At 41.1% G+C, this 18,103-nt stretch overlaps 1 protein-coding gene across 5 annotated transcripts in view; it reads left to right on the top strand.

The window, feature by feature from the left end:
• si:dkey-172j4.3 (diacylglycerol kinase eta) overlaps nt 1-18,103 on the top strand; it is a 125,174-nt gene that overhangs the window by 83,639 nt on the left and 23,432 nt on the right. For all 5 annotated transcript variants that reach the window (XM_049569292.1, XM_049569291.1, XM_049569295.1 and 2 more), the window contains 7 exons: nt 1,207-1,309; nt 3,039-3,198; nt 3,477-3,585; nt 5,296-5,435; nt 6,950-7,037; nt 8,605-8,696; nt 13,467-13,566. In XM_049569292.1, the coding sequence (XP_049425249.1) occupies nt 1,207-1,309; nt 3,039-3,198; nt 3,477-3,585; nt 5,296-5,435; nt 6,950-7,037; nt 8,605-8,696; nt 13,467-13,566 (792 nt within the window). The remainder of the gene's footprint in view (nt 1-1,206; nt 1,310-3,038; nt 3,199-3,476; nt 3,586-5,295; nt 5,436-6,949; nt 7,038-8,604; nt 8,697-13,466; nt 13,567-18,103) is intronic.

Raw genomic sequence — 18,103 nt, 5'->3', positions numbered from 1 at the left:
TCAGTGTGCGTGACTCCTCTCTTCTTTTGCCTGTGGATAATCTCTTCTACACACCTGTCTACAAGAAACTGAAGGTGTTCCTTTAAAATCAAACTAATATCCAGGGTAATATAATCAGTGCCAGTCCAATTGGTAAAGCTTTTCCAACTACTAATATCTCTAGTGGGAGGATGAACCATGTATCCAGTGAGCCACAGTTTGCTTTAATACCCCAGCAGCTCTCTAAATGCCAAACCGACTATCCAAGATAATACACTAAGTGTTGTGCTACTACCTTCACAAAAAAGTACAACGTTTGTCACTGGAAAATATGAAATATTGAAACAGAAATTGTTCTCATTCACTCACGGGTTTCCAATATATATGGTATTTGTAGTTTTGGTCTTAAACTGTATGAAACACAAGTGAAAATGTGTCAGATTATTAATACATACGGTGATATTTTCTTTAGTTTGCTCACCAAACAATCTGATGTGTTCATATACGCACAGAAAATTGTGACTCATAGTGACTTCTGCTCCCAAACTTGAAGACTCAAGGTCTGAAACATTCACTCAAGTCATCATAGTAAAGAGACGGCACTCAGGGTGGCAGCACAGATCCCCAAGGTGAAGAGGAGGAGGAGGAGGTGGGCAGGTTAAAGATGAGGAATGAAATTGAGCTGATGAATTTATGTCAGCTCCAGGAGTCTGACCCAACGCTCTGACCACCTACGGAAAGACAAACCAGAGCATGTCGCTGCTGCAAATCACAAAATAAAAGCCCAAATAAAGCTACGTTTTATGGGCTGAGTTAGTTGCAGCCTGAAACTACCTTCGCTTTAGCAGGAGAACACAATGATGAAGCAGAAAAGTTTAGTGCAGTCGTCCTTTAGGACACAAAGAGTGACAGAGATGTAACTTCACGCTGTCTCACAGTGCCACTTAACAAAGGCTGAGCTGCTTTTAGTGTTAAGGGCAAACGAACCCACATTAATAAGTCTAATCCTCAGCGCACGCACACACACAGAAACACACACACACACTGTGGCACGCAAAAATGAATCAGAGTGGTATTTGTAAAGGTTACAGAACTGACATTTGGTGGGTTTCAGAGGGATGTAATGACCTTTCTGCTTCTACTGAAATATAGAATTACTATGGAGACCGCTGACTTTGTGTTTATGTGTGTGTGTGTGTGTGTGTGTGTGTGTGTGTGTGTGCGCAGGTCCACAACAGCTGTAAAGAACAAATGGGGAAGGTGTGTCCCTTGGGTCAATATCGAGTGTCAATCATCCCTCCCACTGCACTTAACAGCATCGACTCAGATGGTGAGACACCTCGTACAAACACACAGACACACATATATACAGGCTCCTTTGTTCATGGTATTGCATGTACAGTAGGTTCAAAGCTCAGGAATGTCACCTTTCAACTCAGACGGTGTGTAAATCCTTTGGAAGCAGAGGGTGTGACGTTGCAACAGGCCCTTTGATTTTGCTGCTGTCAGCAACTGTAAAGCAAGTCCTTTTGATCTTGTGTGTTGTTGAAGGTTTTGAAACAACAGTTTTAATGAATATGTGAAATTCTAGCATGCTTGGACAAACATTTCTAGGAGAAATTTAAAGAAAAGATTAATATTTGCAACACATTTGCCAAAGATTTGATCAAATTATGCAAAAAAGGTTATCTTTTATTAGCAAAATGTATCATTCTGACACAGTGCCCAGATCATTAGCAACCAGGATCCATCAAAGTGTCAACATTTGGACTCCAATCTGAGAGCTAGAAATGTTTTCAGTTTTTATTTCCTTTTTAAAAACATGTTTTATTCATTTACAATCAATAACTTCTTGCATATGACCTCAATCAGAGGACTACCAACTCTGCACAAATGCCTTGGAATTGTGCTGTTTACCGCTGTTCCGATCAATCAAATTGGGAAAAAAACAAAGGCTACTTTAAGTGCTGAATACAGAGCGACATAAAGGGGAGAAGTCATAAAAGAAATCACAGAGAAACAGCTAGATGTGGATCTAAAACCTGCGTCTTAAGTCTGGAGGAGCTGAATCAAACGTTAGCATTAAAGCATTGTGTCAAATGTGCCTCGAGTTAGATGCAGTAACAATGTACTGTCACAGCTTCTCCATGTTTTTAGCCAGAGCCCAGATTTTTACCGGCGTTTCACCAGACCTTTAGAAATGGTTGACCTAGGGGGGTAGAAAATAGTAGCTAAAGTTAGCTATTAATGTTAGCATGACAGCGGTGCGTCCGTGTACTAAGTTGAAATATAAGGCTGCTTCCACACCTGCCCTGTTTGGTTTGGTTCAATCCAACTCAAGTTTGTTTGCTCCCTAAGTGCGGTTCGTTTGGGCAGGTGTGAACACAGCAATCACACTCAGGTGCGCACCAAAACAACCGAACCGAGACCTTCTTGAAGAGGTGGTCTCGGTCCGGTTACTAACGAACTCCGTTGCGGTTCGTTTGTGGTGAGAACATGTTCCGACCTCGATCCGAACCAACTGCAGTCGCATGGTTTGCCTAAAATGAACAATGACAGCAATATAGTCCACGATGAGCAGCGCTAAAATCAACCTGCGTAGTTGTCCCTCCATTGTGACATTAGAAAGTGTCACATTTATCTTGCAAGTGTACTCTTCTTCAACGTTTTGTTTACTTCCTGGATTTTTCCCACATGGAAATTCTGACCAATCAAGAGCAGCTTTCTCACACAAGGCATTTGATCTGGTCCACTTGTAAATGCTGCCGTGAGAACACGAACCAACTCTAGGTAATTATACAACTTTGTAACAAAATTAGTCCCTGATTCAGGTTTGCTCACCCAGCCTAAAACAACACATTCCTTTTATTCATTTTGTGTGGTCACATCCAACATGAGTTTCAATTTTTTGACGATACCTGCTCCCTGATCATTAAATGCTTTTATATAGAAGTTCTTCTGTTTACATTTCACACAGTATGTTTATCACCTCCTGCCCTCCATCTGAATTCCACGCCTCATTATAGTAACATGATTGCGAACAAACTATTTCTCTCCAGGCTTCTGGAAGGCCACCTCAGCGTCGTGCTCCAGTCCTCTCCTGGTCCTGGTCAACTCTAAAAGTGGAGACAACCAGGGGGTTAAGTTCCTCCGCAAGTTCAAGCAGCTCCTCAACCCGGCTCAAGTCTTTGACCTGATGAACGGAGGACCAGAGCTCGGGTACTTACTGTGAATTGTCGTACTTAATAATTACTAATGAAATAATGAGCTCATATGTAGCAGAAAGGTCTAACATTTACTAGGTTTTATTTTTACTGGTTGATTGCCTCACTAGTGGGAGCATCTGCTTCATAATTACTGGTTTAATGTGTGTACTGGTCCTGTAATTTCACTGCCTTTTCATGACATCTACCTCTTGACATTTCATGCTTTGCGTCCTCCTCTTCCTCTCCTCATCCTCTCATCCTCCCATCCCATCCCACTCTCTGCTCCCTCAGCCTGCGCCTCTTCCAGAAGTTTGTGACGTTTCGTATCCTGGTGTGCGGAGGAGATGGCAGCGTGGGCTGGGTGCTCTCAGAGCTGGATAAACTCAACCTCCATAAACAGGTGAGAGCGAGGCAGAGGAGGAGGAGGAAGAGGAGGAGAAGGGGATGATGATGTAATGTTGAAGGTAACTGTGGAGAGCGCTGATGGGCAAGACAAAGCAACAAGGTACCTCTTGTGCTGATGTGATGATAAAAAACATCAGAACTAAAGCATTTAACACCTGTAGTCCTGTTTCGTAACCTGCTCATTGTCCTCAATCATGACAAAGAAACAGTGTCGAACGTGGTGAGTAAATTTTGTAGACATCTGGATGATACTAAAGCCAAAAAGGAAGTGACTGGGAAATAGACAGAAAAAGAACGGGGTGGCGATGGGTAAAGTCACCAATGATACACTAATTAGCTCAACTAAATAATTAATGTCACGCAATTAATCCAAATGAATAAAGGCCATGTCGGATAACATGGTTTTCATTTTAAATTCGTGTTTAATTTGGATACAAAGTGCCGTGTCAAATCAGTTTAAATAATTATAGGTCATGTCATATTAATCAGATTAACCGGTTAATATCAAGGGTCAGACAGCGTGATGTTTCTCACATTTTTTCCTCATGATCTTCACCTTGTTTTGACTTCCTTATAGAGTCATCTGATATTTGTCTTTATAATTCAAGATGTTACAGTTTGAAATAATTTGTTTGTCCTTGAGGATGTAATTTGGGCGCAGACTACCAATTGCCTCCATTCTGTCCTGTATAATAAAACCATTTAACTGATTTGAGCATGCTTTGCAATTTAATTAACACACACGTTAACTTAAATATTTAATTACTGATCAAACTAAGTAAGTTAAAGTCTTATATTTTTGCAGTTTGGCACAGAAGATGCCTGCGTCACTGAAATACTCATCTACTGTTGTTACATTCACTTGAAAATTAGGAGAACTGCAGATTTTAAATGAGTTTATACCTGTAGTGTGCCCATAATATCAGAATGTGGACTGCAACTCTTGTGCCCATGTTTACCAACCCAAACAATTTGTGATGCTTTATAACAAAAATGAGAAAAGAGAATAAGAAGATTTGATGTTGGGATATAAATGTTTTATGAGGACATTTGATTTCACTGCTAAATTTTATCTTTTTGGTTCCCGTGAGGTAAAACAGGGTGCTTGCAGGTCCTTAAAAAGTCTTTAATTCAATTTTATAACAATAAGGCCTTAAAAGTCATTAAATAGTCTTAAACTTGAATTTGTACAAACAGCTTATCTTGTTTCATTTATCCATTTTTAAATGTATTTTCTGAAAATGAGTGAAGCTTTTCAGTGTAGAAGTCCACATTTCTGTTACGAACCACAAAACTTTTTTTCTTTTACTTTATACTTGCACTTATCTGTTGGCAAAATGTAGATTAATTTAACTCAATCTTATAACCATATTCTTACATAACACTTACCTGCGCACAAGACTACATATATTCAGCTTATCTGCAATGCTTGAATAAGTGAAACATGATTTGTCCAAAAATGTGTCCTAAATTTGGTTTAAAGGTGTCTTGAAAGGGTCTTAAAAATCATTAAACTGTCTGATACCTGTGGACACCCTGTAAAAGAGACACTGTAATAAATACCAGAATTGTATATTTGTGCAGTAGTTACAGAGTCTCTTAGATTTAGATTGATGAAACATAAATCATTTGTCTTGTGCTCAGTTTGATTGAAAATTGGATTAAGTCAGTTTGTTTGCAGATGATGTATTGTTTTACATTACAGTGCCAGCTCGGCGTGCTGCCTCTGGGCACAGGCAATGACCTGGCTCGTGTTCTGGGCTGGGGAGGCCTCTGTGACGATGATGCCCAGCTGCTGCAGATCCTGGAGAAGCTGGAGAGAGCCACCACCAAAATGCTGGACCGGTAAGACCAGAGGGACAGAGGGTGGCTGAGGGCAACAATGTGGTTTGCACTGCTTCTTCTCAGCAAGGTACAGAGTCCATACAAGTTGGCTCTGTTTTTCTCTGAAGGCCTTAGTGTCCTGTCATGTTCTCAGACTTGATTGGAAAATCCACTTCAGGTGGACTGATGACTAAATTGTGTCAAGCTACAGTATCAATATGACCGATAGGAAAACTGTCCTGAATGATTCCCTTAAAATAAGTTCATGGAAGAAATCCCAAGTGAATGCTGTGTCAAAATCTGATCTAGGGTTGTGTACCTCTCAAGGGCAGCAGAGATGAGCAAGCAATAGTCAAAGCAATAAAGATAATTAGCTAAAAGTACTACAGGCTGTTTATTTCTATTTATGCATCGGGGAAAGATTCATTTAAACAACATTAAGAGTAGCATTAGCGCATAATTGGCAGCTGGTGGCTGAAAACAAACATAAATCAACCAATTACACATAGTGTATATTAGGCATGTCCCCATCACAAGCTTTTGGCCCAAATCCCAATCTGAGTCTTTTAATATTGAGTATCAGCAGAGTCCAATTTCATACTTACATTTATCTAAATGTTAATTAAATATGTATCTGGTACATTAAAATAGCGGCTGTGGCATTCTAAATTTGACCAGCCTCATTTTTCACAAGCCACTTGATCCAAATACTGAAGGTCCCCATTAGGGCTGTGATTATAACGGCATCACTGCCATACTGCAGCAAGTTGGCAAAGACGGAAACTGGAGCCGGGTGGGAGTTTAGGGAGGGTAAAAGCTTCATTTGGTGGTGTCATCAGGTGGGTACCTCCCTTCACTGGTGTTTCGATGAGAGGCCCACGACACCTCCAGAGGGCTTATCGGCAGCACCTGGCGTCACAGGTGCGCCTCCCTCTGCTTTTACTTCCTCATACCCTGCTGTTGTGAGTGGTATTTCGGGGCCCATATGGCGTCTTTCCTCTTAATCCATAGCCACTGGCTTGTAAGTTTTACACTTCCATTTTTGTACTGATTTATTATACGAAATGCAGCATTTGGATTAGTGAGTTTAAGTTTAAGTTAAGACAGAGCCAGGCTAGCTGTTTCCTTCTGTTTTCAGTCTTTGTGCTAAGCTAAGCTAACCAGCTGCTGGCTGTAGCTTCGTATTTACTGTACAGACATGAGAGTGGCATCAGTCTTCTCAGCTAACTCTTGCCAAGAAAGTGAATAAGTGTATTTCCCAAAATGTTCAGCTACTCCTTTCATTAAAAGTGCATAATTCAAGTATGTTTAAAAAAGCTCACATGTTCTGCAGGTGTTCACCGACTTCTTCATCCTCAGCTTGAACTATAGATGGATTTTTGTTGATCTGCTGTTTTTATCAGTGACACAATCACAGATAGAAAAGGACATTTCCATTTCCTGTGTCCTGTCCTCCTATCTTGATCTGATTAGCTGATAATAAAGTTTATTCTCCGCTGATTGACACCGGCGTGTGTCTTTGTGTGTCTTTGTAGATGGAGTGTGATGACGTACGAGGTGCCAACCACCACTAAACGCACACCCATAGTGAAAGAAGACGACAGCCTCGATTCTCCTCTGCAGGTAAATTACTCTCAGGAAGCTGTCTGCTTTTTGACAGATGGTGTCCATAAATTAGCCCCACGTAGCCAGACCTCGCGAGCTCCAAGAAATTATTTTGGAAAACATCCACTGAGAATCAATTGAGTCTGGCAGCTGGGAGCCAAAGCAATCAGACCTAAAACACGGGGAGCAGCTCAGATATTGATGAAGGACAGCTCTGTATTTTAAATTTAAGCTAAGAGCTGCTTCTTAGCTCCCGAAAATATTTCTGGTAGGTTTCGAGGCATGCTGGAGCTTAACGTTGCAGTATGATTCTGCAGCTGCAGAGCCAGTTTCTCACCACTATTACATTTCTTACTTTGGTGGATAATTGAAGTAAAATCTCCCAGAGGAGCAATCTTTTTTTTTTCAGTTTAAAGATGTGAAGGCTCTCATCATTTGTCATTTGTCCATCAGTGGAAGGCTGATCCACTCAAATGAAGGGGATTTATTGGGAGACAACATCCCAAACCTATCTTAGTTTTGCCTTTTGAACCTAGCCAGACAACCGTGGCCATTTTTGGACAGTTAGTTAAAAAGTTCTGTATTGACTTAGATTTGTTCTGTTTTTTGTTCTTCCTCTAGTCGATGTTTTTAGGTGACTGATGATTAAAATCACATTAATCAAAGGCTTTTTTTCCGAAAAGTCATGACTGACGATTTAAGCAGTGGCTGAATGAAGCACACAGATTATAGACAGAAGAAAATAAAATGTTTGATGCACATAAACAGGATAAAGAGTGCAAACACTACCTACAAGTAAAATATAGAGTTAAATAACACCACCCTCAGAGAGTCATTTAATTTTCAAGTTTTAAGATGGACGGACGGATGGACGGTTAGATAGATACATAGATAGATGGATGGACGGATGGATGGATGGATGGACGGTTAGATAGATGGATGGACGGACGGATGGATAGATAGATAGATAGATAGATAGATAGATAGATAGATAGATAGATAGATAGATAGATGGACAGTGCAGGTATTGCAGTGTAAGGTGATTAAAGTGTTAGAGCAGTGCAGGAGTAATGAATACTTTGCTATGGATAATATAAATGCTGGTCAAGATGAATATATGAACAGATACCAATGCTGATACAGATTTTTTTTCTGTAGTAGAGGATGCTTAAAAGTAAAAACTGGAAATTATAAGATAAAAAATGCACAGTAGGTTAAATATGAAATGCTATATAAATTTATATATATCTATAAATTAAAAAAAGGAAATTAAATGAAAGGCAGATTTCCCAGGTTCAGAATAAACCCATGAGACAAATGAGCAAAAGACAAAAAGTCTGTGTGTCCAGTAAGGACGTTGTTACCAAACGGTGATTTGGCCTGTTCCAAATCCCATAATCAAACCTTTTACTGTATTTAAATCTTATTTAAGATCATGAATTTTCTGCTGATAGCCGTCATACTGCTAAGAAAAAGGCAAAAATCTACTAGAAAATTTTAAGACCAACTTAACAAAGGTTTGACTGGATCAAATAATCTTTTACCCTTCTCTTTTATAAGTCTGAAGTCTCTTTCTCACTCTCAGGTCCACATCACTCAGTATGCAGACTCTGTGGCCTCCCACCTCGCCAAGATCCTGGACTCGGACAAACACAGTGACGTCATTTCCTCTGCCAAGTACGTGCCACGAATACCTTTGAAATACAGGGACAGGGAAAGCAGGAGGGAGGGGGAGGCAGGTGAAGGATGGGGGATGAGAATAAAGATGGCAGGATGAAAGCAAGGAGGCAAAAAGGAGAATAGAGAAGAGAGATGATGAGAGAAAGAGGCAGACAAAAAGGGGCAAGTGAGTGTCTGGTCAATGAGTATTGATTTTTTCCTTCCTCCCTGAGGACACACACTCGCACACACGCACACACGGAGGGGACAGTAAGTGCTGCCTGGCTGTAAGTGAAAGAGACGGATGAATCAGTATTTAGGGGTCATCCTCTGTGCGTTAGTACATTAGTAGTCTTCCTTTGGGAAAAGTCTAGCGGCCATTACAGAGCACTTTTCTCCACCGCTCCGTGTGTGTTTTTAAAGCGCTGCTGATTGTAGTGGAGCGCATTTAAAACACTTCAGGGACTATTGGACGCACCCAGAACACATTTTCATCGAAACGCAACACCAGTGTTGTCAGACAAAGAGAATGTGTCTTTCCTGCTTTGAAATGTTTATTTTTGAAATCTTGCAGTGGAATTTTAAAAGGTTTTAATTAGCCGAGGGTCAAGAGAAACACTCGGCACATGGTAAAAAGGAAAATAGGAATCAGTTCGAGTACAGAATAATATAAATGGGATTCCATCAGGATCAGCAAGCTCAGTGAGACACTTTACTCTCTTTACTTTGCATATTTGTGCATGAAATTATTTAAGGTTGCTCACTTTGTTGGTGTAGATGTACATCTTGTCATGGTAATCCTAATTTCTTATAGAAAAATAGCATCAAGATTCAGTCTGTATTAGAGTTTACATCACATACAGGGCTGTGCTTTGTTATTATCCACTTACCTGTTATAAATGTGTTGTCGTTTCTCCCGCAAAGACACAAAAGGGACATTAAGTAAAGTAAGACTGCTGTCCGCTTCTAATGGTTCCCTTTAACCATTAACAATGATATGTTACTGACATAATAAGGTCACATTTAACAATAAAGAAAAGTAAGTAAGATGGATGAGTCCAGCTGAGCTCCAGCAGAAAGATCTCATACAGGGGGAGATCGTTAAATGATATCACTGCCTTGTCATCGAATTTAAAAAGCAGGAAGTCCCGCTGAGATTGAAAATGTCTTTTACAAGAGACCTGGCCGAGGTAGCCGCCAATCAGAGCACGTTTAGATGCAACAAATACAACATAACCACAATAAAACAACAACTATTCAAACACAGTGGCCACGTGTCTCTGTCACCACATTCTTTATGATGCCCTTAAATTCGTGGATGGATGCAAGTGTTTCTAATTTTAGATGTTTCCGAAGATTCTTCCATGTCCAGGGTACAGAGTAGGAGAATGCGGTTTTCCCCAGATCTGTTAAAACCCAGGGTTCATAAAAACACAACCACTTGGAGGAGTGTAGAAGGGTGCAGATAGAGGTAGACCGAAAGTTTGCCCAATATTGCTTTATAGATAAAGATATACCAGTACTGTTGTCTGGGAATGGTCAATGACGTTCAACCCACCAAACCATAAAGAATGCAGTGATGAGTAAGTGACTTTGTACACTGAATCAAGGCTATGTAAAATAGATGAGGTTGCATGCATTGTTGGTTAGAGATGAACCTCCTTATGCTTTACATCAGCAGCTGGTGAAGAAATCCTTAAACGACCTTTACAACAGCTGGTGAGGAAAATGATGGTATATAACATCACGTACGAAAAGGCAACAGATTAAGAACTTGCATAAACATGCATGAAGACACCTGTGGGGAGAGTACAGCTGAAGTAAAGCAGATGAGTACATTGTTGTCCTTGGCAACAGTCTGTTTAGTCTATCCCAATTTATACAGTCTAGGCCTCAACTGGGAGTGTTAGGTGTTAACTATAGAGCCTTGTTCAGTCTTGCTGTCGTACATTGTGCGTTCATATCTTTACTGTGTACTATGTATTTAGCCACAGCATTTTCTTTTCAGCTTTACAAACAGAAAAGAACGTTTTCTGTGTTATTAACCTCAGACTAACATGAGAATTGTGATCAAAAAGTCACAGAAAGGACCTGACACCTAGACGTCTTTAAAACAGTGGTTCCCAACAGGTCCAGCCACAGGGTCCAGATTTCTCCTTAGTCATTAGCTCAAGGTCCACACAGTTTAATACATTCAGGGTCACACTTGCATTTGGTCATCGGGCTAGTTTTCTATCCCTGTCAAGAAGTTGTAGAAGTTCTACTGTTTTACTGTTTTTTGTTGGGGGTTTTTTTTGTTTGTTTTTTTTTACAAACTTGACACGTTCCGAGTCACTTGCGGTCGGTTAAGAAAGGACCTGCGACCCATCAGTTGGGAACCACTGCTTTAAAAGATCCAACTCTGGCACTGTTCACCCCTGGTATTAACATGCGTCTTGGGTGGTTTAATCATAGCTCTATGTCTGTCTGTTCACACCAGGCATTAAAATGTGTCTCCACATTTGAGATGCGCTCTATGTGCAAATAAACACGTGTAATTTCCATTTGTGAAGACCAAACGTGTTGTTGTTTTTGTGCCTTCACGCCTGCAACAGCTGTGGTCGAAGGTGGTAAGGCCAAAACACACTAGCGCCGTACGACGCGCGTCAGAACAGCCGCCCCCATTATTTTCTATTTACAAACCCACACCGGTGGCGGCTCGACGCGTGTCGAGGTGCTGCGCCATGGCACTTTACGCTATTGTCCTATTTTTCCAGCGTCACCGCCCTTGAAAAAGCGCTATTTTGTACTTCCCAGCCTAGCAGACTGGAGTGTGCAATAGAAATCCGGTTGACGCCCCGCAGCGCAACGCTTTTTGTGTGTGTTGGGGGCGGCACTTGATTCGCGTCAGTGACGTCGCCGTCATATGACGCCGCTGGTGTGTTTTGGCCTTCATGCTTTCAGTTGGTACGTACGTCCAAACTTCCGTACGTCCCATTCTTGCGAATGCGATATCTCAGGAATGCTTTGCTGGAATGACTTCAAATTTGGCACAAACGTCCACTTGGACTCGAGGATGAATTGATTAGAATTTGGTGGTCAAAGGTCACCGTGACCTCACACTTTTTTGGCCATAACTCAAGAATTCATACACTAATTATGACACAGTTTCACACAAATATCTAACAGGGTAAAACAATTAAGTTATGATATTTTTTATCCAAAAGGTCAAAGGTTAACTTCACTGTGATGGCATAATGTTGCGCACCTTCAAACTGTGCTGACTGTATAGATCTTCTGTGCTTGCGGGATGAAGATGTGTGTGAAGCATCCGTGTTTTGCAATTTGTAGCTTCTTTGCAGCCACATCCATGTTTGAAGCATTGCCAGTTGTCATGGCTACATGAGTCTGGACAGACAAGGGTGTAAACTACAACTTGACTGATTGCTGGAGGCATTCAACCTCGGGGCAGTAATTCTAGTTACTTTTTGGTTAGTTATTTTGTTTCCTCTTCAAAATGTCCACATGAATCTCCCAGTTGTGATATGAATCATCCAGTTTCTGTTGTACTGACTCTTGGCCCAAATACGTAGCATCAGGCAGCGTGTGTTGTGTACACTCGATCCACAAGAATCCTCCTGTTGCTGTGGCTTCTTCTTCGTCTTTTATTGTTGTGGCTTGTTCTTGTTGTTAAAACAATGCCATTGGCGTGCAAATGAGTACGTACTTCACTCTACACAGAGGACATCGGCTGAGTTCCTTTAGTGTGGCTCGGGACACATAAGCATACACACTGTTGAAAGAATGTGGCCATATGCGATCCAGACTACTTCTGCGTGTGGTCTGAGCGATCAGATCTCAAGATGCATTGAGGACCCATCTGGTGCATTAACACTTGTACTTAGAGGTGTCCGTGTGTGATCTGATCACCCAAGACACATGTTAATACCAGGTGTAAACAGGGCCTCTGTTAACATGAATCTAAAACCTGGCTACTCCTGAACACCTCCTAAAGAAATGAAGGTACTTTCCTGGAGAGGTAGTGACATCATTTTCAGTTTCGTCTGGAATCTTAATAACCGAGGTGTTATGTTTAGAATAGCAGCAGTGGCAATCTTAAACTAAGGTGTAGACAGTAGGAGATCAAAATCAAATAAGTAGGTGTTTTCAGAGGCAACAATTGTAAGTTTGCAACCAAAACAAAATGTCACGATGCAGTCAAACTCCTCTAACATCACCCTGCAACCTGCAGCTGTTGAGCATCAACATGATTCATTTCCACCTCTGACACCTCAAGGTAAAGGATCATCTGCATGATATTCAGCACTAATTTGCGAGACACAGACTGAGCACACGCCTTGCAGATTCTACCATAAACTAGTTAAAACAGTGTGCCATCAAGCATCTCTAATTTCCAGACTTCTCATTTGGACATTAAACCTGTGAGAGTGAACAGGAGACACATAAATGAAGAACGTGTTTTTCTGCAGCAGTCTTCATTTGACAGGATCAAATATTTGCTAAATGCGCGAGGACTGTGTGAGCTTGGAGAAACCTCCCTGCTGAGTCATACAGCAGCAATGTAACAGCTGTGAGTAAATAGTGACTGTGTGGAGGCGACGTAGCTGACAGGCAGGTAGGCGGCAATGTAATCTCCAAACACAGTGACTGCACGGTGAATCACCAAATCAGAAACGTGTTACCCTGGCTGATCTGTTTCATTTTCTGCGCTAATCATGTTGACCTTCACACTCACACCCATCCCAACCTTATTCTCTCCTCTCCTGTCTCTCTCCACCGCTCCGTCAGGTTTCTGTGTGGGACGGTGAATGATTTCGTGGCGGAGGTGGGGAAGGCGTACGAGAGAGCCACAGAGAACAAGGAGGAGGCAGATGCCATGGCAAAGAAGGTAAATGGTTTTGTGTGTGTAATCGTTTGCATTATGTAAGAGCTTGTGTAACACCAACTAGTGGGCAGTGTAGGTGTGTGTGTGTGTGTCTGTCTGTGTGTGTGTGTGCGCATAATAGAGAGTGAGACAGAAATAGTTGTGTGAAGGTTAAATTTCACTATCTTATTTAATCATTTCATACATTGTAAGAATCCAGTTCACAGAGCAATCAAAGCTGGAGGGCTGACAATGAGTGTTAAAGGGGCGACCTCAAGCTCAACTGGTAGAGTGTGCGCCCACTTTAAGCTGAGTCCTATGCAGCAGCCTGGGTTTGATTCCAACAAGCGGCCCTTTGCTGCATGTCACACACCCCTCTTTTCTCACCTTTCCTATTTATCTTAGCTGTCCAATCAATAAAGGCAAGAATCGCCCAAAAAAATAACCTCTATTTTCCCATGTTTTCGTGTCTAAGCGACTTAAGGCCAAAACACACCAGCAGCAAACATCAGGCATCAAAAAATACACCCCTGTTATTTTCAGTGTATAACCCCACACCAGTGGCAGCTAGTGATGCTGCTCCTGGATGCACCAATTTCCAGCCTCATTGCCCCTGGAATTAAATCCATTTCTCCTTGCTTGTACATACCAGCTCCCGTAGCAGCTCTTCTCTGCTCCTATGGCAGCTCGACTCCTCTCCTCACCATGAATGCATAAAGAGAACTCTGTTGCTGTTACTCGTGTGTGACAAAGAATGAATGAAGAGAGACTTGTTGTTGAGGTGGAGAAATATTCCGAGCTAAACAACCTACAATCCTGTCATTATAAAGACAATGGCCAAAGAGATATTGCCGATATTGCGAAGGATATATTGCAAGTCCCAGCTCTAGAGATCGTCTCTTCAGATGGATATCAAGTTTAATTAGGGGCTCTCCACACTATGATTTTAATCTAACACACAGGTGAGAGATGTTTCAGTAGAAGTAGTAATAACTTTGTGTGGTCGTCTGTTAATGAGCTGCAGTGCAATGCATCCGGTGTGTGGTAGGGACAGCACTTAACGCGCCGATGTGTTTTCAGCTTAATGGTAACAACAGTTTTTGAAATTGGCCCTGTATTGAGTTAAACCGCAGCAGGCAGCTGCCACGAAATGGGCTGCAATGTAACTACTTGGGATATGTTTGCATATGAATTTATGTCCACTAAAGGTGCTTGTTTTTGCCACTGATAGGCTCAGATTGCTATCATAAGTGTCTGACAACTCATGGAAAGGATCCCTCCAGAGAAATAAAGTGTTTATCTTCGCCTTTCGCTTGATCCGGTTTGGTATTGTCTTTATGCAACATCTCAACTCGCGAAATCAAAACAAGACTTCTCCTCAAACGGGACTTTGTTGATAAAGAAAAATGTTTTATTTCTTTGTTAGACACAATCTGAGCCTGTCAGTTGCAAAAACAAGCACTTTTTAGTTGACAGACATTACTGTGCACAATTGCCCCAAAGGAACACATTGCAGCCTTTTTTGCAGCTGCTGGCTGCAGCGCTCTCACTAAATACTGGTCAGATTTCCTAAATTGGTGTTCCCATTAGTCACTTAAGCATCAAAACAATGGGGGAAGAAAAACAATGATGGTTGGAAAACACCAAAGGTTCCCTTTAAAGAAAAGGTGTAGACGTAACAAACCTGCCTACTCATCATCACTTTGACATCTTAGTGGTGCTATTCCTGTTCTGTAACAAGTATTATGGAAAAAAATACTTTATGGATTTGAAATTATTTGGATTTTCTTGCCTGTATATCAACAGGTTTTCAACACACCACAGATCTAAGTATATTAACGGACAGAGGACATTGTCAGTGTTTCAGGGACATAAGAACCGTGTTACTGTGACACTCTGAATGTCCAAAAAATGATATCAACAATGATAGTGTCAAACTAAACAAAAATGATGGGAAAAAAAGATTTTCATGGACTTGGAAATATGACGTTGCCATGGAGACAGTGAGCATAAAATAGCTCAGGCCTTTTTTTTTTCAGCCTATATTGTTGTAAGAGCTGAAGCAATTAGTAGAGTAAAATGAGATGAACTTTATTGATCTGACAGCAGGAGAATTCACTTGTTAAAGAGTCAGAAACAAAAGAGAAAAGTGATTGAGTGAAAAATAAAGATGAAACAATGTAAAAGACTTTCTGTAAATTCAAAATAAATAATAAAAGCTACATACACTATGTACACTTTTCACCTATACAGGTATGTCCATGATGGATAACTGCACTGGATTATAATCTTTAATTACTAATAAATAATTAATCAGTCAACAGGAAATTAATCACCATCCTTTTTTTTTATAACCAATAATTGTATAAGTTAAAATTTACACAGAAGTTCAGCTTCTTAAATGTAAATACTTTTTGACTTTATTAATCATCTATGATACCAAATGGAATATGTTTGAGTTTTGGGGCTATTGGTCGCACAAATTAAGACATTTTAAGACGTCACTGTGGGCTCTGTGTGCATTGCTTACGCTTTATAGACCAACCGATTAACCAATTAATTGATCGATAAAGAATTAGATCTATTGATAATTAAAATAAGTTGTTTAATAAGTTGTTTAAATGTTAAGTTGTGCCATAAAAATTGAGCTAATTCAAGGAGTAAGTTTTGATTTGAATATCATCTGAATAACATCTGAATAAACTAAAGCTGTCAGGCTGAGTTTGGTGGAAACATGATAAAAGCATACGCAACTCATCTAAAATATATCCACTTTATGGACAGTGCAGCCAAGAACAACATGGAGTCACTGTGTTTGAATACGTCACTCAGTGTAAACGTCATGTAGTTTATAATGGAACAAGCTGACACAGAATATGAGTCAGAGAGAGCTGGGCTGTAAGGGGTTAAACTGAATCATTACAGCAGCTGTCAGTCACCAGCATGTAAAAGTCCTACAAGTCTGAAACCGCAAAGAGACTCATGCTGAGAGGAAGAGTGGTTTGCCAAATGTTCTTTGTGAGACGTCTCCAAGAAGAGAAAGTCTTTTCACCCAGCAGAGGCGTCTCGAGCCTTCCCCAAACTCCTCCCTGTCAGAGCGCTTTGAGCTCCGTCCCGCTTATCCGTCCTTTTTTTTTTTTTTCTTTCCAAATAATGTGACGCTTCATTGAAGCCTGGAGGGGAAATTCGCCTATTGCTTCTGCAAATAAAAGAGCTCTATGCTCTGTATAGGTATTGATTTCATGCTGGTTTCAAGTCTTACTGCAGCAGCTTAAAAATGAGAATTCAGGGCCTGTGTCCACATAGCGCCTTTTCTGGCAGAAAGGCGCTGGAATGGTGCTGTGGAGCGCTGGGATGAAGCGTCTGTGCACCCCCAAAAAAAAACGCTCACGAGGGTTTTCGTTTCTATGACAACAATATCTTGACAATTCCTGTAGCCGCGCAGTTTTGCAGCATCGCAAAGCAGCAAACTCCTCTGGTAATTTCATTAAAAGGCATGGCATATAGGTCCACAGTAGCTTATTAATATTATTATTATTATTATTATTATTGGGTCTTATAAGAGTGGGCTACAATGAGTACCGGGCCATCAAATCACAGCATCTGCAGTGAGAGGACATGGAATTGTGTGCGCTTTTACGCACGCAGGTGTAGGTGATCACGGATCTTTGATCTGGGAAAGATGTAGCCAGATGTATTACCTGTTTTAGATACATGGCTGTCTGTCCGTCCGTCCGTCCGTAGCATGAGTCATGTGCGCCACTTCACCGCCGACCCGTGCATAAAAGTGCAAACAGTCCCTCAGCCGGCAGGGCTGACCCTCCTTGAGGCAATGAATGAGGAAATAATTACCCCGGCGATATAACGAAATAATAAGTTGTTATCACGAGATAACAGTGCACACACACAAAAAAAATACATGGCCGTTCTCATCTTCCGTATGATACATATACTGTGTTAATCTTTTAATGCTACAGCTGGTGAAGTCATCATCATGTTTTATTAGTAGGATTTGTGTTGTACTTAGTAACTTTGCCACCACTGTATGGGTTAGAATTGATTACATGTGTGTTGCTGTAAAATCTCTCAATTTATATATTGCTGGAAAAATAATTAATTTAGCTAAGCTATGTATATATATGTATATATATATATTTCTCTGTTATGGTAATGTCTGTGTGACATGTTATACAACTCCGGATAGACGGACACGGCCAGCACCAGCTTCTCCTCCATTTTTTCTGGTTACCAGGGTGACGAGTTCCGCGATATGATTGGTTGCCTGGAAAAAGTGCCGGTGACACGCCCCTCTGAAAAGTTCAGAGATTTTCAACTCAAAACGCTCGGAGCGGCCGCACAAAAAAGGAGGAGCGGCCGGAAAAAAGACGCTGGGCGCAGCGCCTTTTCCCTAGGCGGCTGCAGACGCTCTCTCCTCATTGGGAACAATTGAAAAAAGACGCTGGCCTTCTTCTGGCGCTCAGAAAAAGGCGCTTTGTGGACACAGAGCCTTAGGAACTTCTGCCCGACATTGATGTGTACTTTATCTCCCAATTTACACTCT

Source organism: Epinephelus fuscoguttatus, linkage group LG23 (assembly GCF_011397635.1).
Source record: "Epinephelus fuscoguttatus linkage group LG23, E.fuscoguttatus.final_Chr_v1".
NCBI lineage: Eukaryota > Metazoa > Chordata > Actinopteri > Perciformes > Serranidae > Epinephelus > Epinephelus fuscoguttatus.
Note: the sequence above shows the minus strand (reverse complement) of the source record. Positions and strands in the feature narration are given on the sequence as shown.